Raw genomic sequence first — 25,670 nt, forward strand, 5'->3', positions numbered from 1 at the left:
AAGAAAGGAAACAGAGAAACTGAGCACAGCAAAAGCAGTGGGGGTAGCTGGATTGTGGGATGGGGTGACTCTGGGGCAGCTGGTGAGAGAGCCGGAAAGGGCTCATGTTCATCGAGCACCTGTTCTGGGCCATGTGCTGAATACCTGAGTCTCATGAGAATGTTCACAATGTGTGTGGGGTGGGTGATGTGGAGGTAAATGTTTAGCTGTGAGTTAGAGTACTTGGCACAAAGTATGTGGCCATTAAAAACCTGTTGAGGGGACGAATGAATGAAGTGAACGATCAAGTGAATGAAAGCCAAGAATCAAAGGCAGAGATGATTTTATCAGCTGCAAGTCCTGGTGCTTCCTTTCCTCTGAAGGTCTATAAAGGTTGAATCACTCAGTCCCAGCTAAAGACATTGGCCCATTGGGATTCACTGCAAAGCACAGTAATTAAAACCAGGAGGCTCTGAGTTGTGTTCCAACCATTGCTTTGAGACACTGCCTTAGAGTGGTAGGGCAGGCAGCCTGGCAGCCACTGTCAGGAACGCCTGCAGGGGCTGGGTAACATGGAAGAGAGGAGGCTCAGGCTGGCCATCTGACTCCATGCGTAGAACCTGAGGTCAGGCCATGACGGTGTAACCGCAAAAGAAGCTCCCCTTCTGCGCTGCACCCCTTCCCCATTCCTACCATCTCCCTAGGATGCAGCAGAAGGGTCCCAAGGGCCCCGCCCCAGGAAGACATACTCCACCCAGCAGTGCCTACTGCCAGGCTAGCCCTGGAGGCTCTGAAGTGCCTGCTGTCCCAGGCTCCTCAGCTGCAGCACTCAGGATGATGGGAGACAGAAATTAGAACTGTGATTCCCGGAGAAGGTCCCATTGCATCAGAATGCTCTGGGGTGCTTATTGATGTGCAGATTCCAAGCCTTGCCTCAGGCTACAGAATCCACATGCATTCTTTCACTGAATCAATATTTACTGAACACCTACAAGAATCAAGCACCATTGTAGGTGCTGGGGACACAGCAATGAACAAAACAAATGTCCCTGTCTTCATGGAACATGCATACTAGTGGAGGGAAAATGTACAAATAAATAAGGGAGAGTAACTAAGTGAGTACAGTGTACCAGAAGGTGACAGATACTGTCGAAGAAAAGAAGCGCTGAAGGGATGAAGAGAGACAGAGGTTAAGGCTGCCATTTTAATAATGTGTCATTTGCAACATTTGAAGGGGTAAAGGAACAAGTGGTGCAGTATCAGAGGGTAAGAGCGTTCCAAAAGGCAGGGGAGTGTGTGCATGCTAAGTTGCTTCAGTGTGTCCAACTCTGTGCGACCCCATGGACTGTAGCCCACCAGGCTCCTCTGTCCATGGAATTCTCCAGGCAAGAATACTGGAGTGGCTTGCCATGCCCTCCTCCAGGGGATCTTCCTGACCCAGGGATCGAGCTCACCTATGTCTGTATTGGCAGATGGGTTCTTTACCATTAGCGTCACCAGCGGAAGCAAGTGCAAATGTCCTGAATCAAGAATGTGCCTGGTATAATTCTCCGTCTGAGGCCACTTTAGAGGACTGACGGCACCCTACACAGGTGCCAGCCCCTGAAAGAGTGGAGCTTGTGCAGGAAATGGCCAAGGTGGCGAAGGACAGGGACTCCAAGTCCTACACAAGGACCACCCACAGAAACTTCAGTCCTTGACTTCCGGGACAAAGATAAAGGTCTCGAGTGGCGTGGATGAAGAAAGTAGTGATCGACTGCCCTGTTTTTGTGTGTGTGAAAACACAAGGCTGACCCCAAAGCAAAGGTGCCCTTGGGGGTCTGGGGGCAGTTGGGGAACACGAGGCACCAGCACATACAGAACCTGTGACAACCACCTTGTAGACAGTCTCTGGAAGCTCAGTCCTCCGGCTTCAGGCTTCACTTAGAGTTTTAAACACCAGCATCTCTTCCATCCTGCATTATCTCATTCAAGCCTCCAAACAATCCCAGAGATAAGAATTAGACACCTCAATTTTATAGATAAGGAAAATAGGGTTCACAGAAGTTAAGAACACACAGCTGGGAAGAAGCTAGAAAGAACTGGAACTAAATAGCTGGCCTAATGTGAATTCTGGCTCTTCTCACCAGGGCACACTTATTTCGCGAAGAAAGAAAAGCCTGGGTTGCCTCTAACTGGGGGCCGCACAGCAGCTATTAACGTTGTTGTTTTAGTGCTCTCATTTTAACTCTTCCTTAGTGCTCTCTTTGCAGCTTGCGGCACGTTCACCCTTATTACCGAGTGTCCTCGGTGACCATCGAGCAGACAGGGAGGGGCAAAGCCTGATGGCTACACAGGGCACAAAAGAAAACCACAGGAAAGGCTCGTGGCTGGCAAGTGGCAGAACTGAGACCGGAAACCAAGTCCTGTTATGTCTCATCCCACTTGGCTTTTAATCACAGGATTCCTTGATGGCAGGGACTGGATCTGACCCATCACTCCCTCCACGCCCTTGGCCCAGGCTGGGCACCCTATGAATGTTAGCTGAGCTGAGTTGGCCTGATGTCAAATCAATGAAAGTCCGGTGCTGAGTGGGCTGATACCCTAGAGGGAGTCCTCCAAGGATACGGCCAGAGCCACCTTCTCCGTCAGGCTGGGCCCTCAGGGCAGCCCTCGGCTAAGGCTAGAGGTGGCTCCCTTCCTCCAAGAGCCACAGTCTCAATGTCTCGGCTGCCCCTCCTTGAGAGCTCAGAGCAGGCTGGTCTCAGGGAGACCCATTACTGGTCAGATCTCCAGCCCTTTCCCCACAGGGGCCAACCCTTCATTGCCTCCAGCTCCCTTCCCATTCGCCCATCTGCTCTTTCTTCCCAGAGGCAAGCCCGGTTTCTATGCTCTGGGTTCCATCCTCTCCTCCCTTCTCAGAGGCTGTCCTCACTTTTGCCTCAGGCACGTCCTCCCCAGACCAAGGGCCTCATATGTTCCCTCTCCAGAGCAATTAAATTACTAGAGCTAAGGCATGACACCCCTAGATTTCTTAAAAGCCCTCCAAGCGATTCCAATGTGCAGTCAGAGTCACGAGAACAATCTGCCTTTCAAAAAGAGAGGAACACAACGTTAACACAGCACAGTATAATAGAAGACAATAGAAATGAATAACATAGGCCAAATTACAGTAGAGCGAATCAGAGAGCCTTGCACATTATAGGAGTTAACTATTGTCTCTTGAAAGTTTCGTTTCAATTGTGTGTGCATGTGTATGTGTATGACTAGGCCTGTCATCCTGGGTCATGACCGCAGACCATGGTTAATCGGTGGAAAACATCGCTCCAGCTCCTCCTTGGCTCCTGATTCTCCTTCGCAGTCAACATCCCTGATGGAAGCATCTACCTTCCAGCTACTCTTCATCTGGCTTCTGCAGCCCCACCCCACCCTTCCCCACTAAGATTTCCATGCTCTGCACCCCTCAGATCTAATGGCTTCTTCCTAGACTCTGTGTCCTTCCACTTGCCTGTGAAAGTGAAAGTCACTCAGTCGTGTCCTACTCTTTGCAACCCCATGGACTATACAGCTCATGGAATTCTCTAGGCCAGAATATTGGAGTTGGTAAGCCTTTCCCTTCTCCAGGGGATCTTCCCAACCCAGGGATCGAACCCGGGTCTCCCATATTGCAGGCGGATTCTTTACCAGCTGAGCCACAAGGGGAGCCCTTTGAATGCCTTGGGCTTAGTCAAAGAGGTGGCTTGTTTCTGAAATTCTCTTTGTCCTCAGAGTCTGGCTTGCCCTCCAGATTCACCTGGCCATTCCCTCTCTGTCTCTATCATCTAACTCTCTTCCTCCTGACTCCTAAACACCTTATCCTCAGCATCCTCTCAAACTTCTACTTCTTTTGTTCTCTCCTCTTCAGTTTTCCATCCTTTCCTCCCAACCAAAAGCTGTAATTAATGTGTGTACAAGACTCCCCATTCGTGTCCCCATACTTTCTTATCAGGCTCCAGTGTGCGGTTGGCCATCTGTGATGCAGTCTCCTGGGAACGGAGGTGGGGGCTGGAGAGGGGTAATGATGATGGTTGCTCAACTCACAGTGAGATCCTTGACCATGTCAGGCAGGTGAGGTAAGCAAGGGAGGATAACCATCCCTGTTTACAGAGGAAGGAACTGAGACTCTGAGAGGTTGAGGAAAGTTTCTGTGGTCACTCACCCATAATGGAGAGGGTCCTAGAACCCATGACTTCGGACTTGAGAGTTCTTTCCCTTCACATCATGCACTGGAACTCAGCACATGCATCCTATTTGTTAAACCAGAGATTCTCAACCAGAGCTGTGTAACAGAATAGTCAAGGATGCTCTGAAAAGCAGAGATGGTCAGATTCCATCACAAACTTTCTGGGTTAGAATCTTCTGGGAAGGCTTTTGCTTGATTTGTATTTTGAAGTAATTACAGACTCACAGGAAAGTACACAGAAGTACACAAGGAGGTCCCATGAACCTTTCACCCAGCCTCCCCCAACGTTAACATCTTACACAACTATAGTATGATATCAAAATGAGGACACTGACATTACCAACATCACAAAGCTTCTCCAAGTCTTTTCAGGAATATGTGCAGTCATCTGGGTGTGTGCTTGTAGTCCTGTGGAATTTTGTCAAGTGTAGCCTTGTGTAATCATCACCAAGGTGCTTAACTATGCCATCAACTCAATACTTCCCAGAGCTTTGGGTTTAAATGCCCCCCATCTCTGATCTGATGAAGAACCCACCCACTCTTCCTCCTGCCCCCTATCCTGGGAATGACCACCATCCTCTGTCACCCTGGTTTGAGACTGAGTCATCATTTACCAGCCCTCCTTTGGCCTTCTCTCAGTCAAGAGATCCAATAGATGCTTCCTTTATAAAACCTCTCAGGCTCATATCTCGCCCTCAGGCCCCACACCCAACACAGCTCCAGGCCCCTTAATTTCTTGCTATATGGCTGCAATTACGATGCATCTAGTTCCCTTCTTCAAGATGTCTCTTTCCCCCAAACAATGATATAAAACACATCCAAAGCCCTTCATTGCCCAGTCCTGACTGTATAACTCCTCTTACCAAAATATGGTTATCACCATTTAGAAAATTAAGTCCAAATCATTTAAATTCAAATATGAAACCTTCTATATGTAGCTCACTTTCCTTATCTAAATTTCTCAATCTCAGTTTTCCCCCTCTTTCCCACAAGAATTAATGACAAAACAGCATCCTTCAGGCCACAATAAAGTTTTTACCATGGGAATGAAATGAAAGACCCCAAGATTTCCTTCTTCTTGATGTTTTGTTCTCCGTTTTGTGATGAGAGGAGGTAGGGTGGGATGGAGAAGGCAATGGCACCCCACTCCAGTACACTTGTCTGGAAAATCACATGGATGGAGGAGCCTGGTAGGCTGCAGTCCATGGGGTCATGAAGAGTCAGACATGACTGAGCGACTTCACTTTCACTTTTCACTTTCATGCATTGGAGAAGGAAATGGCAGCCCACTCCAGTGTTCTTGCCTGGAGAATCCCAGGGACGGGGGAGCCTGGTGGGTTGCTGTCTATGGGGTCGCACAGAGTCGGACACGACTGAAGCAACTTAGCAGCAGCAGCAGCAGCAGGGTGGGATGGAGCCTGGGGATGCCTCTTGCTTGGGGGATACCATCACCCTTGGAAGGACGGCTCTTCCATCCCTTGCCTCCTGACAATGTAAGAGGCCAAGAGAACAGATGGCCTTGCTGGAGCAAGATAGGGTTCACGAGCAGGCTAGTCACAAAATTGCAGTGTTAGCCACTGGGGAGTGGGAGCTTTCTCAGCATCCACTCCTTGGAGCCAGGCAGGTAGCTGCATAGGTAGGTCTCCCTACTCGAGGTCTCCCTCACAAGGCCATCACCTTTAAGCCTCCTCTGCCTACCTGCTGCCATCCGAGGCACCTTTCCCTTCCTTCACATCCACGGAATGATGAGAGTCACATGATGCATAAGCACTGCCCTTCAGAAAGCTCTAGAAGTCCCTTCTTTCTACACCACACTACACTTCTTACTGCACGATATAAAATGAAACAGAAAATTTGCTTATAGAGATTAAATATTTCAATTATCTGATAGGTTTCAGCTTTAATTGATAACAAAATACAAATTGCTCATCTGAACTTCTCATTACAGCAATGGATTCACTGGGAAATTTACTACCTGACATCAGAGAAAATGCTAAAGATAACAAGCCCAATGACTGTGCTCCTGTGACCAGGTTGTATTATCTATAGCACATTCATATTAAAGCTCCTATCAGGAGAGCTGGTTCTCAAACTGTCTCAGTGCAAGGTCTCTAAGTTCAGAAAATATTATGGAGACGGTATATATGGGAAGAATCAGAAGTCATGGAATATGTACCAAGGGAAAGAGGCACCTGGTAGTAGCTGGAGAAAGGGAGAAGTGCTGTGAGGGCTTCAACAAGGGATTGCAGGTCGCCTGGGGCTTTGCTCAGGTCAGATGGAATGTGGAGCAGGGGATGCAGAAAAAAAGCTAGACTTTCAACAGCTCTGTTGCTGTCATTGCAGTTCACATCTTCTACCATCCTCAGCATCAATACCACTATGACCAACACCAGCACCATCAACACTTCCACCGTCGCCACCACCTAGGACAACGTCAATGAAAAATCTTCTGGGCAAAGGCCAAGGCACAGAGCAAAACGGAATGATGCTTCACAGAAAGGAGTCACTGGAAAGGCTCACTGCGTATATGGAGGGGGTGGAGGTCATGGCTATTTATCTCATCACATTGCACTAGGATGTTGAAGGGGAGAGTTGACAGCCATCGAGGAAAAGCTTGGGGACCAGGCCCCTCCGGAACGTGAAGAGAGTGCAACTATGGACTGAACCTTCATGAACTTCATGAACCTCTCCTCTAGGAGCCAACATCCCAGAGAAGGAAGAGCCATGGAGAGCCTGTAGAAGCACGGAGGCTGAGACGCCCGCACAGGGCAGGGAGCTGGGCACTCACCGTTACTGCTGTTGTCATCCACCAGGATGATCTCCTTGAGCAGGTGTGGAGGTGTGCGCTCGATGGCCGAGTGGATGGAGCGCAGCAGCACGGAGAGTGCTTCATTGACAAAGATGAACACGATGCTCACCTCTGGGAGGCTGTCGGGGAACGAGAGGTTGCGGCACCTGGAAAGAAGAGCAGCCAGGCTCTTAGATAGGTCACTGACTCAGCGGGGGTCGCCCCAGGTGCCGGCCCGCCCATGTCTTGGCTCCAGCTTTGCTGGAAAGCTCAGGAGTCCAGATTCTCCCCTGGGGTCTTCTCTTTGATATACTTAAGATAATCACAAAGTGCACAGCAGACAGACCCTCAACCACTGAAACCCGTATGCCCCACTACAGAGTCTGAATTTGTCAACAACTCTCCCAAATGAACAGTTGTATCACTAGACCCTGGTACAGGGCCTGGAACCCAGCAGGCTGTCACCAAATGCTTACTGGAAGAATGACACTGTATTTCTAAATCCAATAGGATGGGAAATGCAACCAAAAGAAAATCTTAGTTTTTCCAAAATGACAGCCAATGCTTAAATGAGGCCAGACCTTAGATGACCTGCTTCAGGAGAAAAACATGTCTCCTTCCAGAGACTCCTGCCAGAATCCACTCTGCCTCACTCCAGAAGGAATGCTGCCTAGAGCCTCTCTTATGGCTCTTTCATCTTATGGATCGAGCCTCCAGAAACAGGTGGAAACCAGAGGCAGAGTCTCACCATGATAGAGGAATAGAAAGACAATTCGGACCTCATTTCACAGATAAAGATGCTAAGGCTCAGAGAGGCTAGGTCCCCACCATGTGTCAGCTGCCAAGATGAAACCTCAACTCTGGTCTTCTTAGTTCTACACCAAGGCTCTCCCTTCAAGGAGAAGTGGTCAGGTGAGAGACTGCCCCTAATTGTCCCATTTCCTCCCTAGCTCCATTGAAACCCATTTGGAGGTCCATTTGGAGGTCTCTTATCCAAAGGACGTGAGGCAAAATCACAAAAGTCTGCATGCCGCTCTCCATGGGAAGAGGAACGTGAGACCCTAAAATTAGACCCCATCACGAGGCCAGACAATAAGGAATGTCATTGCTCCCAAGGGCATGTCAATTCTTTCTCCTGTAAGCATTGACTTTGTAGATGGGAAACCACTGCTGGTGCCCTTCTCTGGCTGACACTAGATACTGTTCCAGAGGGCACTGAGCTCCCATCTTCAGGACAGCTGAATGAAAGGAGAGAGCAGCAACTGTGGCCCTGACCTCGGTCCTCAGCTCAGAGTGGAGGCTGCCTGCTCCCACTATCAGCCACCAAAGGTTCCAGGGGTTCAGGGCTGGTGACGGTGTCGCACTGCTCCAAAGTGGGAGGTACAGTCAGGTGAGCATAATAATGCAATAATGAGCATAATAGCACAGGGCTTCTGCTCGTTGTAATTAAAGTGCTGCAGGATAGGGATGGGCCTGCTCTTCCTTAATGAGGAAGGCTGCAGGATAACCAGCGCTGAGCAATTTTGCAGAAATCACAGTGGGGCCCCAGCCTGCTTAAGAGCAGGAGATTAATAAACTAAAATCACTATCTCTATGGTTACCAGAAGTTTACAGAAACTTCTCTCATTCTATTTCCAGCTCTTTTTTTCTCTCATGAAAAAAATGAATGGGGGAAGGGAAAGAACCAAGGTTTTATCCAAATCTGCTTCATACTTAGGATGTGAGTAAAGCCATCAGGGTAACAGATTGGTGTAGAATTGGTTCATTCTTGCATTTGATGGAATCTATTGAGTTTTTTTCCATGAGGTGGGTATTGCATTCAGGGTTAAAACAACAAGGACAAAGTGCCTGTCCTCATGGAACTTGCGCTCTGAAGTGGGAAACAGGCAAACATGGGAGCAAACAAATGATACAATTTCATACAAAAGCCGAAATGAACAGTAATGTGGTGTTAGAGGACAGTGTGGTGCCCTGGCAGCTGTTCTAGGAGCGGTCAGGGAAGGGCTCTATGAGGGGAGAGGCTGGGTCAGAAATCACCTGGCACACCACAGGTGCAAAGGCCCTCGGGGTCGAGGGGACAGAGTTGCGACTAGAGAGGAGGTGATGGAGGGAGCCAGCTCAGGTAACTGCAGTGAAGGGAGGAAGAGATGAGGAGGATGAGGGAGAAAGGCTGAATGAAGGAGAAAGGCTGGGATGTCTCCTTAAGCTCATCTGCTGCTGCTAAGTCACTTCAGTCGTGTCCAACTCTGTGCGACCCCATAGACGGCAGCCCACCAGGCTCCCCCATCTCTGGGATTCTCCAGGCAAGAACACTGGAGTGGGTTGCCATTTCCTTCTCCAATAATGAAAGTGAAAAGTGAAAGCTTAGTCGCTCAGTCGTGTCCGACCCTCAGCGACCCCATGGACTGCAGCCTACCAGGCTCCTCCATCCATGGGATTTTCCAGGCAAGAGTACTGGAGTGGGGTGCCATTGCCTTCTCCGTTAAGCTCATCAGACCCTTTCAAAAAAGTGTTGTTGTTGTGAATAGTACTGTTATAACAGCAATTAAAAGGTGGTGGTTAACAGTCAAATAATTCTGGCTAGTGCTTACTTATGGTTACCAAGACCAGTAGTTGACCTTTCCTTAGGAATGGAAAATGATAGAAGTGTTAACACACAACCTACTTGCTAATTGCAGTTAAAGAAAACACTTTATATGGTCAGACTACTAGCACATGACCTTTATTTTTCTTTTTTGAAAGTGTAATGAAGAGCTCCTAATAAGGTCACTATATCAGTACAAGCTAACTGTCTGCCCCACCAGCCATGAGACTGACTCTAGTCTGTTCCTACACCTCCAGGGGTTTCCTCTGAGTTCTCAGAGCCTCCGTATCTAAAGCTTCAGGTGTTTCCCAAGTGTTTTTCAGAGTTAAGGGTTAACTGCCTTCCACCCCTCTCTTTTCTTTTTTAAAGCTCCACATAACCACTCCAAGTTGAATTTCTCCCAGTAATGGCCATGGCCATCCTGATGGGTTGAGCTGCCGTGTCTGGTATCCATCTCCTGGTGACCTTTCTCTAAGCAGAGCAGGAATGTTACATTCGTTTTTCAAGCTAAACTCTACTGATCACTATTTTTACATGCAAGACTCTTTCAAACTCAGCTGTTATATGACAACCCTTTTGAACATAACACCTAGGAGAGTACGTCATATTTGTGTGTGTTCATTTCTGTCTCCTCCCACTATAATGACCTTCCCTCAGAGCAGGGACTTTATTTTGCTACTGTGTTAGCTCCCAACCTTAAACCAGAGTCTGGCGTATAGTAGGTTTTCAGAATTAAACCAACACGTTTATTTATTTTATCCATGGATACCTCAGGGATATTGCAGGTTTGAGTCCACTGCAATAAGGCAAATACTGCAATGTAGTGAGTTATATGAATATTCTGGTTTCCCAGTGTATTTAAAGTTATGTCTCTATTACATGATAGTATATTGTGGGTGATAGCATTGTCTGAAAAAAACAATGTACATGACTTAATTTAAAAATGCTTTATGGCTACAAAATGCTAACCATCACATGATAACACAACACTTCAACTTGTAGAAAATTTAGTATCTGTGAAGCACTGTAACGTGAAATGCAGTAAGACAAGGTATGTCTGCATAAGGCCTGAACTTCACATGCATGCCACTGATCCCAGCTCGCTCCTTTTTGTATAAACCTCCTCCCTAGAAGGAGAGTCAGGTCTTCTCTCACCAGCAGGTCCTTCCTTCTCCTGCTCTCCTTCCCTGGGATTTTGGCCCCAGTTGCTCACATTCCATCTCCAGCAGCTCTCAGTTCTTCTGCACTATAATTAAGCGATCTCCCCTGGCCAAATGTATCGAGCTCCTTAAATCCTCCCTCCCTCCCTTCTCTCTGGAGAGTCACTCAAGGCCTTCCCAGGATCAGCCTCGGTGCTTTTTCTCCAGACTGCACAGCATCTAACCTTAACCTGGGTTTCTGTGAGTAGAGAGGTGAAGAGTGGGCAGGATAAGAAAGATGAGGTGGGCTAGTTTATAGGGAGAGAGCATTGTGGGGGAGAAGGGATGGATAAAGCCACCCAGGCACTGACCCAGCTGTGCCCCAAATTGCTGTGTGATCCTGGGCAAGCCACTCTCCTGCTCTCTATATCTTTTCACGTGGAGGCAGGGACAGAGGGAGGCAGGAGAAATGATCACTTAGGTGTCTTCTCCATATAGTTCAGGATCTTCTCTCTCATATGTGATGAATGGAAAACTTCTCACTAAAGAAATAGTTTGCAAACTTTCTCTTCCTCCTAGCCAGCACCTGGCCATCACCAAATGCCACAGGACACATATATCCAATCACCACTGTAGTAGTGACTAGGCAGTGTGACCAACTCATCCAAGTCTGCCCAGGACTCTCCCAGTTTCAACACTGAGAATCCCAAGCACACCAGGATGGTTGGCCATCCTATGACTAGACCACAGCTTCTTGATGGCAAGGATCTTGTTCACGACTGCGCATGCTCTGCCTGGCACTGTTCTGGCCATCAGCAAGCATTCATTCAGCCAGCATCTGCTGAATAAACTGAGGCTACTGTTTCAAAGCACCCAACACACATATAATGGATACACATAGTCCCGGTTCCTATTTTCATCTCAACATTGAAGCAGAACTTACAAGGCTGAGGGGAGAGGCAAAAAGAGGGAGGAAGACCAGCATGTCAGACGAGATGTCCTCATACCTGCCGGTCCCACCCACCATCATTACTGCCAGACACTGAACTGAGGACAGGAGCCTGCCTACAGCAGGGCATCCCAAGTCCTGCCAAAGGAACACACGTCCAAGAGCTGCTATGGAAGAGGGTTGTTCAGATCAAGCCCAGCGCTTCTGGTCCGAAATCTGGCCACTTTACCCAACAACCAGCCCCAGCCTCTACCTGAGGGCTATGCCTCTTGTATTCACATGCCGATGATCTCCCCCAGCCCCTATGTCTACTGGAGTCTGGCCAGTACAGCCTCTGTTCCCAGAGCCTGCCGTCCCCACCCGCTCTGGTGTCTGCTTCTGTCTACCCCCGTCTCTGCTCACCTCTCCAGAGAAGGGCCAGGGTACGTGAGAGTCAGAGGAGCCACCAGGGTGGCTATAACCGACCCTTCCCTATTTACATGCCTTGAGAAAGCCTGACTGTACCAGACTGGTGCCTTAATCATTTTGAGAAGAGGCACATTCTCCTGTAAAATTAAGCCATAAAAGTTCCCTTTGTACTTTTATTCTTGTTCAAAGTTAAGCCATTTTCCACTAAAGATAAAAACAAGGCATTTCTGAGCAGGGATAACTGTGGCTGTCTAATAAGCTGGGATTGATGGTCCTGATAAAGCTGACTGCATCGATCCCTGCACACAGAGGTGGTATGGGGACAGAAGCCTCCCACCAGAGCTCCCCAGGACGGTTTTGAGCTGTTCATGAGGCAAGTTTATGTCAAGAGCTTTAGTGATGCCATTACCTGCGAGAGGCAGAGAGGCAGTACCAGACTAAGAGAGGCCAAGTCAGGCACCTGGGAACTGGGTATCAGCCAGGGCAGCAGCCAGACCCCTCCACAGTGGAGGGATGGATTCTTCCTGTGACTCGGGCAAATCTATGAGCTCCCAGTGCATCGAAGCATGACTCGTGGAGGCTGATTGACCCCTTCCAGTGTGAAGATCAAAGTAGAATGTGAGCTGGGGGCTGCTGGCCAGTGTGTATGGGGAACTGGGTCTAACTATGCCTGGGTTCTGGGAGTGCAGGAGGGACCCACCTAGACCAAGCAGAGAGAAGATAACACGCCCCTGAATACCCACTTCCCTGAGTGTCCCCAGCCCCTCCTTTCTCCTAGATAGCGTCAAGGGTCTCCCCTATACTGCGGCGGTCAGCACACGATGGTTCAGCTGTACTGTTGACCTCCTAAGGATGGCACCCTGGGATCAGCAGTGTCTTCTTATCCCTTCACGGCCATCTGTGTCCTCACCCTGGCCTCCACCCTCCCACCTGCACCCACAGGACTTGTTTGATCCTCCTCTGACTTCACTTGGTTACACTTCTGGCTTCTTCCAGAACTTTTCAGATTAGACAGGTTCCCAGCCTGCCAGCATTCAGTCTGCTGGACTTAATGAGACCCAAGGATGAGAGCAGTGTGGGGGTTCTCACTGGGCACGCATGCAGTCAAGACTTCCACTCCTGGTGGCTGGCATCTCTATCTCTGTAACCTCTGGAGCTCAGAGACTGCACCGTGCTTGCTACCCCTACTGCCCAGGGACTCCATACAGAATATCTTGAAGTAACAACATTAATAATTTCCACCTACTGAGTGCTAATGACTCATGACAAATCATACTAAGAGATGTACGTATATTTTTACCTTTCCCCCCCTCTGATTTTTATTCTTTCCTATAGGAAAAGTCCTATAGGGTAAACATTTTATCCCCATTTTATAGATGAGGGCAGTTGGACTGAGACAGCAAGTTATTTTCCAGGGCTTCCACCTGGGCTCATTTGCCTCCAAAGTCAGTGCTCAAAGGTCCCGTTAAACCAGGGTCTGCACCTTCCTTCTATGACCATCTAGAGATTTGTCTGGCCAGACATCGGTGTTATGACAACCCAGAGACCTGGTGGAGGGAGGGATGAAATGGAAGTCACTCCAGGTCAACTCTGATGAAAGATAGGGTAGACACAGCGCATCTAGGAGGATGATGTGGACTATTACAATAAAGCTCTACTGGTCATGTGAAGCCTAGATTGCCTTCCTGTTTCATTGAGCCCATAGAGATAGCAATCCCCGAACACACTCTTTGTTTGAAGCCGGGTTCTCTGCGCTCCTCCAGAGCCTGGGTGTGTGGTTTCCGATGGTGTGATTATGCAACTGTGTGTAGACACTGGCGTACAAAGAATCCCAGCCACCTGCTGTCACCTGAGTAAGCTCAGCTCCTTCCTCCCTGACAGCACACGTATGAACCAGCGAAGAAAGACACAGTGTGCTTCCTGGCCTGGGGTGTGATCCCTGTTAGACTTTCACAGGCTCCTTTGTTTTTCTTTCATGCCGCGTATATGCTATCGCCACTTAGCTTTTATGTGATTATTTAACAGATGTCAGTATTTCCACTAGACTATAAGCTGCATGAGATCAAGACCACATCTGCTTTGCTCACCAGCCCCCCACCCCCACCCCCGTGCCTCAAGCAGCACCCAGCACAGAGAACAAACTCAGGAAGCACCCAGGATCTGGCTGAATGAACAACTGAACAAACGTTCAAGCAGTGAACAGTAGAATGAATGCAGGCCCAGGAAAAGCCCGCGGGTGGGACTTCCACCACAGCCTAACAGAATGGAATCCTGGAGTTGGACATTTACTCCCTGCCCAACCACAACCACAAGCCCAGATCATCCAATAAGCCAGAGGGGTCGTGGAGGCAATGGGATATTTAGTGTAGCCAGGGGCTTCAGGGTCCTGGTAGGATGCATGTCTGGCTCAGATGTGGAAGAGATAGTGGACAGAAGTTTTAATCATCTACAAGGCAAGGGAAATGGGCCAGCCTCATCTCAGAAGAGTGTCTGACACCAGAATGACAACAGGTGAAATTCTAAGTAGAGGTGATCATCAAAGTGTCCAGCTTTCACTCAGAAACAGTTCTACTAACATCCTTTCAGGGGACTCTACTGATTTGGAGCAAGGATCTGCTATATCAAACATAGACTATAAGTAGAAGAAGGAGGGAAATGAATCAATTAAACTGTAAATAGCCAACAGGAAGCAGGGCAATCATTTGCTCCTAAAACTTATTAGAAATCCAGGGAAAATGGGATTGCTGGGACTACACAGACAGCATCCAGCGCTAGTGGAGAAGTCAGACAAGGGACTGAGCGTCTCCGTGTGGGGGGTTTGTGGGTGAGCAGACCAGGCCTGTGGCAAGGTGAGCTGAGGAACGTGGGGGAGGTGGGGAAGGCAGGCACTGCAGGTGGGAAGGAGGAGGATGGGGCATCTTTGCTTTCCAGCAGAGCCTGGCTCCAGCCTCTGATGCTCAGAACTCTGGGGCTGGGGAGAAACCACTCTGATCTGTCTTGCAATGCCCGCCTGGCCCTCCTCTCATCTAGTGCCAGCGTGGAAGGCCTGGCCTGTGTCACTCCTTGCCTGCTTAGTGGTCCTTCTAGTACATAAAGTCATGACCGTGCCCCCAGGCCATCCATTTTACAAATCAGAGACCCCGATGTGTTCAGTCGCTCAGTCGTGTCTGACTCTTTATGATCCCTTTGACTGTAGGCTGCCAGGCTCCTCCGTCCAGGGAGTTTTTCAGACAAGAATACTGGAATAGGCTGTCATTTCCTCCTCCAAGGGATCTTCCCAACCCAGGGATCAAACCCAGGTCTCTTGCATCTCCTGCACTGGCAGGCAGATTCTTTACCATTGAGCCAGCAGGGAAGCCCAGGGACCCAGAGTAACAAAAAGTTAAATAGCAGTTACTGTGATGTTAGGCAATGTTCTAAGGTGTCTACATATATTACATGTTCAATCTGTGTATTACCATCTCCAATTTACAGACAGGAAAACCAAGGCATAGAAACGCTAGTTAACTTGCTGGAGGTCAACCAGTTTAGAAGCGAGAGACCTGGCCTTGGAATCCAGGCAATCGGGTTTTACATATTATTCTATAATCCAGCAGAAACTTCATCTGTCTGTCATGTTACCCAGTTTTTCCTCTTGAGTTGTTCTCTAAACATACCTCACTTTCTCTATATCCCATAAAATCCAATTCTGTAGCTTTGATCTGAGTAGCAGAATAGAACAAAACTATTCACCTCCCCATTTTAAGACATTAATATTGCTCAAGATTACATTATATTCAAGAACAATCATGTGATACTACTGGTTCATAATATGTTTAATTAACCAGGAACCACAAGTACTTTCCCAGATTGCCCCAGTTAAGAAGTATTTCCTCCTGTGTCTGTGCAGTTAGCATTTTTGATGCAGCAGCAGAATCATTATTCGGGGTGTTGATTTTACCCCTTTGTTCTGAGGCAACCGTCATGGAAGCCTTATCTTCCAAAGACCTCTGGGTCATCTCCACAGAGCCAAGATTCCAAACTAGAAAAGCCCCCCTAGGAAGGGTGGGGCGAGGGGGCTGTATAGCATCCTAGAGACACAGACTTACGTAAAAACACCAGGAACTTGATCAAGTTTCTTAACCTAGGAAATATTCAGCATTCTCCTAAATAAAATGTGAACAATAATAACTACCCCATAGAGACATGAGGATAAAAGTTAAAGGAGAAGGAGGACATTAATCTGTCTGCACAGTGCCTGCCACACAGGAAGGACTGGTGAGCAGACAGTGGCTCTTGGGGTAAATCCTTGGCCCTGGGGAAGCAACCCCTAGATAATCCAGTGATCATGTCCCAGCTTCTCACCTGAAACTGCCCTGCTTCCCCACCAGGACCAGATACATAACCTGTGGGGCTCAGTGCAAAAGGAAAACATGGTGGCCTTTGTCGAAAACTTACTAAGAATTTTAACACAGCAAAGGCAGAACATTAAACCAAGGGCAGGGCACTTTTAGCCTTCTGAGGATCTTGTGCCCACTGGATAGTGTCCTAACACTGCCACTGTAAGAAAGTCCTGCATCTTGGTGCCTTCAAACAACACACATTAGTTATCTTCCATTCTGGAGGCCAGAAGTCTGACAGAGGTCTCACTGGGCTGAAGTCAAAGTGTCAGCAGAACCGCATTCCTTTCTGGAAGTTCCAGGTGATAACCTGTTAGACACTGTCCTTGCTTTTTCAGTATCTACAGGTTTCCCCCATTTACAGCTCTTTTCCATCTTCAAAGCCAGCAGTGTCTGGCTGAGTCCTTCTCACATTGCCATCGCTCTGGCTTTCTCTTCCACATTTAAATGCTCTGGGATTACTCTGGGCTCGTCCAGATAATTCAGGATGATCTCCTTATTCTAAAGCCAACTGATTAGCCACCTCAATTCCATCTGCAACCTTGATTCTCCTTTGCATACACCATGTTTAAAGGTTCCAGAGACCAGGATGTGGACACCCTTGGGAGGCTGTTACCTGCCTACCATACATGATGCTCATGAAGACAGTCCTCCTGAACCCCAAAGTTCAGAGATCTCCGAGGTTTGTCTAGCGGCTGCAGCATGAAGACCCTGTGACCCTCCAATCTGTACACACAGATCTGGTGGCCATACTCATAGTGGTAACACTGCAAACACCCATAGCCACCTTGGATGGACCCTAACCTGCTCCCAGGAGGATCCAGAACCCTGGCTCCAGGCTTTATTCTTTCCCTGCTGTAATCCCGTCCTGACTCTTTCCACTTCAATGTTCTTCTTTCCAGAGTCTCCCCAGCTGAAGACCCACGACTCCTTTGGGGACAGGCGTGCATGCTTCTGCCCCAGTTGCTACCACTAGGGGCTGCAGAAGATAGTCCAGTCCCCTTTACCAGCCCCTTGTATCCTGGTGGCTCAGACGGTAAAGAATCTGCCTGCAGTGCTGGAGACCCAGGTTCAATCCTTGGGTCAGAAAGGGAATGGCTACCCACTCCAGTATTCCTGCCTGGAGAATTCCATGGACAGAGGAGCCTCTGGACCTGGGCTACAGTTCATGGAGTAGCAAAAGAGTCAAACATGATTTAGTGACTAAACCACCACCAGCAGCAAGGAGCAGTTGAATCCCAAATTACAGCTGGGCAGTGACAAGTACAGATGACAACTGGGACTTGTGACTGGTACCTAAAGTGGGGCCAGTCTTGTGGGACTGAGCCTTTAACTTATGGGATCTGACACTAACTCTGGTAGGTAGCATCTAAAGCTAACTGAATTGTAGGGACACCCAGCTGGTGTCACAGAATTGGTCGATATTGGGGAAAAAAACCCACATCTGGTGTCAAAGTGTCATGAGTAGAAGAGTAAAGCGTGTGTCTTCTACCTGCTCCAGAAGGTTACTGTGAGACATCAAAGAGTTAATGTAAATAAAGTGTGAAATGCTTCCCTGAAAATATGGCTCATGCTATATAAACGTTTGGCAGTGTAATTTGAAATAGGATGACAGTAAAGATATTGAAAAGATATTTCTAAAATGAGTTAAACGGGATAAGCAAGCAGTGACCTTGTTACAAGGCAGTGATGTTTTCATGGAAATTAACAGACAAAGAGAGGCACTGTTTTACCCAAGCATGTGCTTGTTTCGAGTGGTCCACCATCGGCTCTCTAATCCTGGGTGTGTGTCTGGCACAGCAGCTGAAGTAGAGCTAGACAGAGCCTTCCAAGTCCATGTGCAAAGAGACACCACCGTCCTTAGAGCCTCCGCAGGAGCCCCTGCTGAGAGCAGGCAGGCTCAGCTCTGCCTTTTATCAGAGATTCTGTTTCACTGGCTATAAAAAGGGGTTGACAGAAGTCGCCTTGCCCACAGGGGAGGTGTGGAAGCTCGATAAACTGTAAAGTTCTGTGCAGAGGAAAGGTCTTTCCATTATGATTACTGCTTCTCTCCAGTGGCTCAGGAGGAAACCACAGAATTCAGCTCACCTGGAGTCCTCCAGAGACATCCCCCTCCAGCCCCGGCCCACGCACCTGCCACCACTTTCTTAGCAAACTCGGGAAGTCCAGGCTGGGCTGCCTTTTCTGCATGCACTCCCTTCAGAGCGGGCTTTCCAGGGAGCCCTGCACTTCAGAGAAAGGCCATATGGTCTCTCCACCCAGCAACTCCTGCTTCTCTCCCATGGAAGCAGGAAGGACTGGTGTGTATGGCGCCTCTCTCAATGAAGGCTGGAAGGGTGTCAGTCAGCTCTCAGCATGCCTCCTGCACAGTCAAGGCAGCCCAGCTGTGGGCTCAGGTCAAAGGCCTGGATTTGGTTTCTGGATACATTGGTTCAAGTCTCAGCTCAGTCACTTATTCAACTGTGTGATGTCAGCCAGAGTTCTTACTCTTTCTGTTCCTCAGCTGCTTCGACTCTGAATGGGACTATGCCAACTGCCTGCCCACCTTCATGCAGGTTGGTGTGGTCCACATGGGAAGCACATCTCAACCAGTCAAGCTCATGCAAACACCAGTCATCATTACAGCCACGCTACAGTGAGCAAAATCTACCATTTCCCCTTATTTTGGGAAAAATGTGTATTGAGTTGTGCCTGAGTCTATAGCTTCTGTGCTGGCCAAGATCATGGCTGAGGCCTCTGCAGAGTCCTGTGTGTGTGTGCTAAGTCGCTTCAGTCATGTCTGACTCTTTGCAACCCTATAGACTATAGCCCACCAGGTTCCTCTGTCCACGGGATTCTCCAGGCATGAGCACTGGAGTGGGTTGCCATGCCCTCCTCCAGGGGATCTTCCTGACCCAGGGTTTGAACCTGTGTTTCCTGCATTGCAGGTGGATTCTTTACCCACCGAGCCATCTGGGAAGCCCCCAAGTATTCTTTAAATGAACATATACTCTTCTTTCCCTGTGTAGATCCTTAGATGGTCTTTCATCCCTAGAGCCCAGCCAGGCTCACTTGGGCTAAGAAAAACCATACCTCACTACAGGGCATACAGCAGATGTTCAATAAATGTCTATGAAACTGAACTGAACTCTCCTTCCCAAAGAACACAGACTCCAAACCCAGAAGCAAAATCTTTCTTGAAAACTCCAGACACAAGCTAACTGTGGTTTGCAGCTTTAAGAAAATTTTTAAAATAAGTAGAAAGAGAGGAAGAGAAGGTACGGAGGGGGGAGCTCACAAAAGTTAATGAGATTTTCTCAGCTGTGGTACGTGCCCACATTTTTAATAATTAGGAGTAATAAAAATTCTAACTGAACCTTAAAGGAACATCTTTTGTAACAAAGAGAGAAGTCAAGACAGACTTCTCTGTCGGGTGTAATGACTTGTTAGCCTTGGAAGATGGATGTACTTTAAGAAACTAATTTACAGAAAAAAATAATTGTTCATAAAAATGCAACTAATTGGGTTAAAATGACTTATTAACAGGAGTGCCAGATGATTCTTGTGCCCTTAAGGATTAAATTCGGTTATTAGTCCTCAAAATTTCTTATTTCTAATGGAAGAAAGCCTTCTCCCTGCTTAGCAGATAGAGAAACTGAGGCTGGAGGAGAGGGAGAGTGACTTGCTCGATGCAGGCCGAGGAGGGAGGACCCTAAGCTAAAGCTGGGAAGCAATCAGGAGTCCAGACACCCAGTCCTGGCTCTGTCCCCAGCACCATGGGGACCCCACCTCCCCACCGGCAGGTCGACAAGGGCCCGGCCACTGACTCTGCTCACCCACTGGGTCTGAGGTCAGGCAGGGGCCGGTCGAGGGGTAGGCGGTCACTGAGGTAGGCGTTGTAGCCGTAGTACTGGAACTGCTTCAGGGCCACACGCCGGCCTTCGGGGCTGAGCTCCTGGCCCCAGTGTGCAAACAGAGAGGAGTCTGTGAAGGGCTCAGCCTCTGCCTCCTCAGGTTTGGCGGGGGCTTCTGGAGAAAGAAGGGATAAGGAGACAGTGGGTCAGAGTACACGCCTGCATATGCCATGACAGCCCCTTACCCTTCCTCACCATTGCTTTGGATAAAACGATCTTAGCCCCAACTTTGGGGGTGGGGGGAATAGAATCATCATGCTCCCCCAAGCCCATTTATCCTTCCATATATCCATTCATCCACCCAACAAGCACTAACACAATGGATATGGAAATACACCCAGCAGAGTCCACAGGGAAGCCAGTGGGTGTGACCCTGATGCCCCATGGCTTTATGTCAGAATCTCCTTTTCCAGTCTGCCTTCTCATCAGGCACTGGGCCCAGCCCTTGAATGGGGTTTCTGCTTCTCTTTCCCCAGAGCACACCCCTATTCCCTGTTAGTCCTAAACTGTCCCACACCCGGATCCCCAAGCTGAGTGCCTGCTCCATTGTCCAGTTCTTGCCAGTCCACTCTCTCTCCACTGTCTGGTCCTGCTGAGAGTTTCCTGGCTACACCCTATGAGATTCACCTAACTGCTAGGACCCTCGGCCAAATTGCCTCCTGCTGCTTCAGGATAGGGGCTCGTTGGCACAGCAGATAGACAGACCATCCCCAAATCTCCACACACTCTGGGCACTGCTCATTGGACCTCTGGTAGACTTTGTAGGGGCAATGCTCACACCAGATCAAGAGAATTCATGGTTCTCCTGGAAATTTCCAAGAAAATGGAGGGGGTATTATTACTACAAGAGCAGAGGCTTGGATTTATATAGACACAGATTCAAACAAATCCCTGCCCCACTATTCACTGGCGATACGATCATAAGCAAACACTCAACTTCTTGACGCCTTGATTTCCTCACTTGCAATGTGGGGATATTAATAATAATACCTACTCCTCATTCCTGAGATCTGTGAGGATTACATGCAATAATGTACATGAAACACTTGTTTCGGAGTACGCGCACAATAACAGGGTTGCTATAGCAAGGTCAGCCTGGAGGGTCAAGTCCCTCTTTTACAGGGATAGTGAGTAGGTCTTGCCAGGACACAGGCTGACTGGTCAGGACTACAGAACTCATTCCAAGGGACCAGGTAGTCAGGCCCACCATTCAAATGCCAGCAATCACAGAAATTAGACAGGGATGCTAAGGCCACTGGACTGGCCTTTCATGTTCATAAACATGATGTAAGTAAGAGATGGAGCCTGGAATGAGACAGGGACCAGGAAGAAAGCAGAAGGGGGTTAAGAACAGGAGAGGCAGGCTTAGGACACTTGCCAAAGTCCCTTCAGCTATCTACATGGAGCCAGGAGGTGCAAACACACTTATGTCAGGTAACTTAAAGGTACAGTCTGGAGACAGGCAAAGGGAGGGCCGCTTGGTCTTCAAGGCCGGAGAGCTCAGAGCGGCATACCACCACCTCCTCCTGACAGATTCTTGGAAGTGTCCATCTGGGAAGAGGAGGAGGCTTGCGAATAAGAGGGGGACACTTCCAGCACCCAGAACACTCCTGTCACAGAAGGGGTGCTCCCAGGAGAGGAAGCGCCATCACTGGAGGTACACAAAGGATGTCATGGACAGAGGCGCTGTCCCCGCTCCTTGCAAATTAGACAGTGCGTGATTCTGAAAGCAGAGGAGCGCACCAACGCCAGAGACTCGAGTCAGGGAGACACCAAAAGTCGTACCCACGGAGCTGGCCCTCGCACCAACGCCAGAGACTCGAGTCAGGGAGACACCGAAACTCGTGCCCACGGAGCTGGCCCTCACACCAACGCCAGAGACTCCAGCCAGGGACATCAAAACTCGTGCGCACGGAGCTGGCCCTCGCACCAACGCCAGAGACTTGAGTCAGGAGACACTCGTGCCCACGGAGTCACACCAACGCCAGAGACTGAGTCACCAACTCGTGCCCACGGAACCAACGCCAGAGACTTGAGTCAGGGAGACACCGAAACTCGTGCCCACGGAGCTGGCACTCACACCAACGCCAGAGACTCGAGTCAGGGAGACACTGAAACTCATGCCCACGGAGCTGGCACTCACGCCAATGCCAGAGACTCGAGTCAGGGAGACACTGAAACTCATGCCCACGGAGCTGGCACTCACGCCAATGCCAGAGACTTGAGTCAGGGAGACACCAAAACTCGTGCCCATGGAGCTGGCCCTCACACCAGCGCCAGAGACTCGAGTCAGGGAGACACCGAAACTCCTGCCCACGGAGCTGGCACTGACACCAGCGCCAGAGACTCGAGTCAGGGAGACACCAAAACTCGTGCCCACGGAGCTGGCACTCACACCAACGCCAGAGACTCGAGTCAGGGAGACACCGAAACTCGTGCCCATGGTGCTGGCCCTCGCAGGTGCTGGGTGTAAGCACCTCTGCTTTTTGGGGGCCATGTCCTGGGCATATACTCACACTGGAGATCCATGTAACTCCTGGGATAACCATCACAGCTAGCACTTGCTGAGTGCTTACCATGAGTGAGGCTCTACCATAAGCATTTTCCACTTACGAACTCATTTCCCCCCTACAGGGTGGGGACTGCCACTGTCACCATTCTAGAGAGAGTGAACATGAGGCGCACAGAGGATAAGAACCTTGACCTTCACTTAGGAGGATGTGAAGTAGCTGAGATGCAGTCTGAGGTAGTCTGTCCCCCGAGGCAGTGGCCCTAACCATTAGGCTGCACTGCCTCTACAGAGCAAAGGGCTGGATACAGGTGAATTCCAAAGATGAACACTGCCTGTCATCTCAGTTGCCAATTTTCCTTAAAGATGCAGGAGGGAACTCAGATATATTAAACACATTAGGACATTTAAAGGAGTAAAATGTGAACTACGTGCACATTTCTATGACAAAGCAAGAACTTCTGGGACTGCGGTGCTGCTCAAAGCTCCATCCCAGAGCTCAGGCTGCCCTTGGCCCCTCGACTTGGTGTGTTCGAAAGGAAATACAGGGCTCACCTGATCTTGAAGGTCCTTGTTCTTTCTGAAAAGATGGATGGTTCATTGTTTGGATTCAGGAGTAGTAAAGATCTAAATGAGTGAGCCAACTGCATCACACGTATAACGTTTAACACAAATGGAGCTTTACTGCTCTCACGTACCTGAACGGGTATTATCAAGTAGAATCAGGTCATTTAACGAAAAATTATGATTCACAATTAGACCGGTATAGCATGAAAATGCATTATAAACATATTAAAGTCCTGGGTCCCAGCACGTGCTTTTGCCTTTTTACTCAGTATGGTACAAAGGACAACAAATTTGATGGCGGTGGGTTCTGAATGATGAGTCAGGGGCAGGACAGGGAGAAGAGGGGGTATATTTGGTGAATTTCTGCCTGAGCCAAGCACAGCGCTGGCTGATGTCTTTACCCAAGGTTATCTCTGTCATGCTCACAGGCTGGATCCCATGAGGGCAGGAGGACATCTGTCTTGTTCCCTGCTGTATCTGTGGCTCCCAGCAGAGTACGTGGCTCTTACAAGGAGATCAGTCCATCATTTCAAAACAAATCAGTTAATCAGTACTCCATAGTAGTTAGTTACTAGACACGAGGAAACCAGAGATGAAGAAGCTGAATGACTAATCTGAGGTCACCCAGTTTGTCAGGGGCATTGACGCTTTCCTCTGTACCGCCAAGTGGCAAACTATGGTCGGAGGGCCAAATCTGGCGCACCGTCTTTTACATAAATAAAGCTTTATTGTAACACATGATATTCGCTTGCTCTAAATTTAGCTATAGTGCTTCAGGACAACAAAGGCAGAGTATGACAGAGACCCATATGGCTTGAAAAGTGGAAAATATGTACTTTCTGGCCCTTTAAGAAAAAATACGCTGACCCCTGCTCTACACCTCACATTTGACATCCCTTAGGTAAAGAGGATGTGACTCTGCTAATCCATTCATCTTGTTTCCTTAGGAGCACTGGCTGTAGAGAAAGAATGTATACTCCAGCTCTGCCATTTACCGGATTAGCTTAGCTGCACCTCAGTTCCTCATCTGGAAAGTGGAATGGGTACCAATAGTACCTTCTTCTTAGACTATTGGTGCACATTCAATGAGAAGGTCCATGTGAGAGCTTAGCACGGTGCCCAGCATGTAAGAAATGTTAGCACAGGGAGCGGCAGTGGCTAAGGACACACACAGCCCCACAGCCCGCCAGGGTGCTCCTCCACTGACACTTCTTGAGCTCAGGTGAGGAAGATGAATGAGGTCCCAGCTCTGGAAGATGCTGCTGCTGTGTAGCCCCAGATGAAGGGCGTCCATGTCGACAGAGTGGCCTCCCATTAACCAGTCCTAGACTCAACCCCTCGCACTCTCCAGTAAGAGAGCAGACCTATAAGAAGGAACATGTCTGACACAGTTAGGGTGACAGACCCCAGGGAAGTGCCTGGCTGGGTCCTCTGCAGGGGTCTGGAGGTGTCCAGACAGATCTGGTGAGGCGCAAGACCCACAGAGGTCTCTCACCCAATGATCAGGTGTCCCCGAAGGGCAAACATGGGCCATGGCCTCCGCTGGGGTTCACTCTTGACTCACGGAAGGGGTGACCTGAGAGACGTGTATATTCAGGGGGCTGAGTGCCTCCCCGGGCGAGCTCATTCATGGCACAAATGAGAAGAACACGAGGAACTCAGCCGGGCAGCTGAGCCAATGTTTGGAGGGTTCTGAGCGCAGCACGGAGGCTGTGGTTCCAGCCCACTCCTCACCCAGCCTTGCGCTCGTCTGTGTCCCAGGGAGAAGCAGGCTGAGAGGGAACACTGAAGGGCCATTTCCCTAGACGGTCACACATGGGGCACAAGTGGCACCTGTGTGACGCTCGGGCAGGAGAGCTATTCCTCTGCCTCCCCTGACCCACTATGAACAACCACGTGCTGTGGGCAGGAGGGAGGCCCCAGTGGGGCCCGACTCATGGAGGACACTCACTGGAGACTCATTGGTTGAGGAGGGCAGTGCCGTGTTCTGCCCCTCTCTGCTCATGACCTCCCATAGCCAATGGTCCTTCTTGGCCTCTGGACAGATGGCTCTAACAGGGCAAAAACTACAGAACAAGAACTGGAGCTGCCAGCACCTCAGCAGGCCTGGGACGGCCAGTGAATGGGGAAGGAAGAACCACAACACACACTGCAAGTCCGAAAGGCCCGACTGGCCATGTGATTTGGAAATAGTTTCTGAACCTTCAAGCACGTATGCAAAGGTGCCACTTGCCAGCCATCACCAAAGGTTCTGTCCAAAGTGGCCAAGTGCCA

General features: G+C 49.2%; 1 protein-coding gene across 2 annotated transcripts in view; it reads right to left on the minus strand.

Annotated features, from left to right (window-relative positions):
* Positions 1–25,670, minus strand: part of GALNT18 (polypeptide N-acetylgalactosaminyltransferase 18) — a 373,443-nt gene that overhangs the window by 183,313 nt on the left and 164,460 nt on the right. For both annotated transcript variants that reach the window (XM_070383928.1, XM_005887188.2), the window contains exons 2-3: positions 20,243–20,435; positions 6,969–7,135 (exon numbers count right to left, since the gene is read on the minus strand). In XM_070383928.1, the coding sequence (XP_070240029.1) occupies positions 6,969–7,135; positions 20,243–20,435 (360 nt within the window). The remainder of the gene's footprint in view (positions 1–6,968; positions 7,136–20,242; positions 20,436–25,670) is intronic.

Source organism: Bos mutus, chromosome 15 (assembly GCF_027580195.1).
Source record: "Bos mutus isolate GX-2022 chromosome 15, NWIPB_WYAK_1.1, whole genome shotgun sequence".
Classification (NCBI taxonomy): Eukaryota; Metazoa; Chordata; class Mammalia; order Artiodactyla; family Bovidae; genus Bos; species Bos mutus.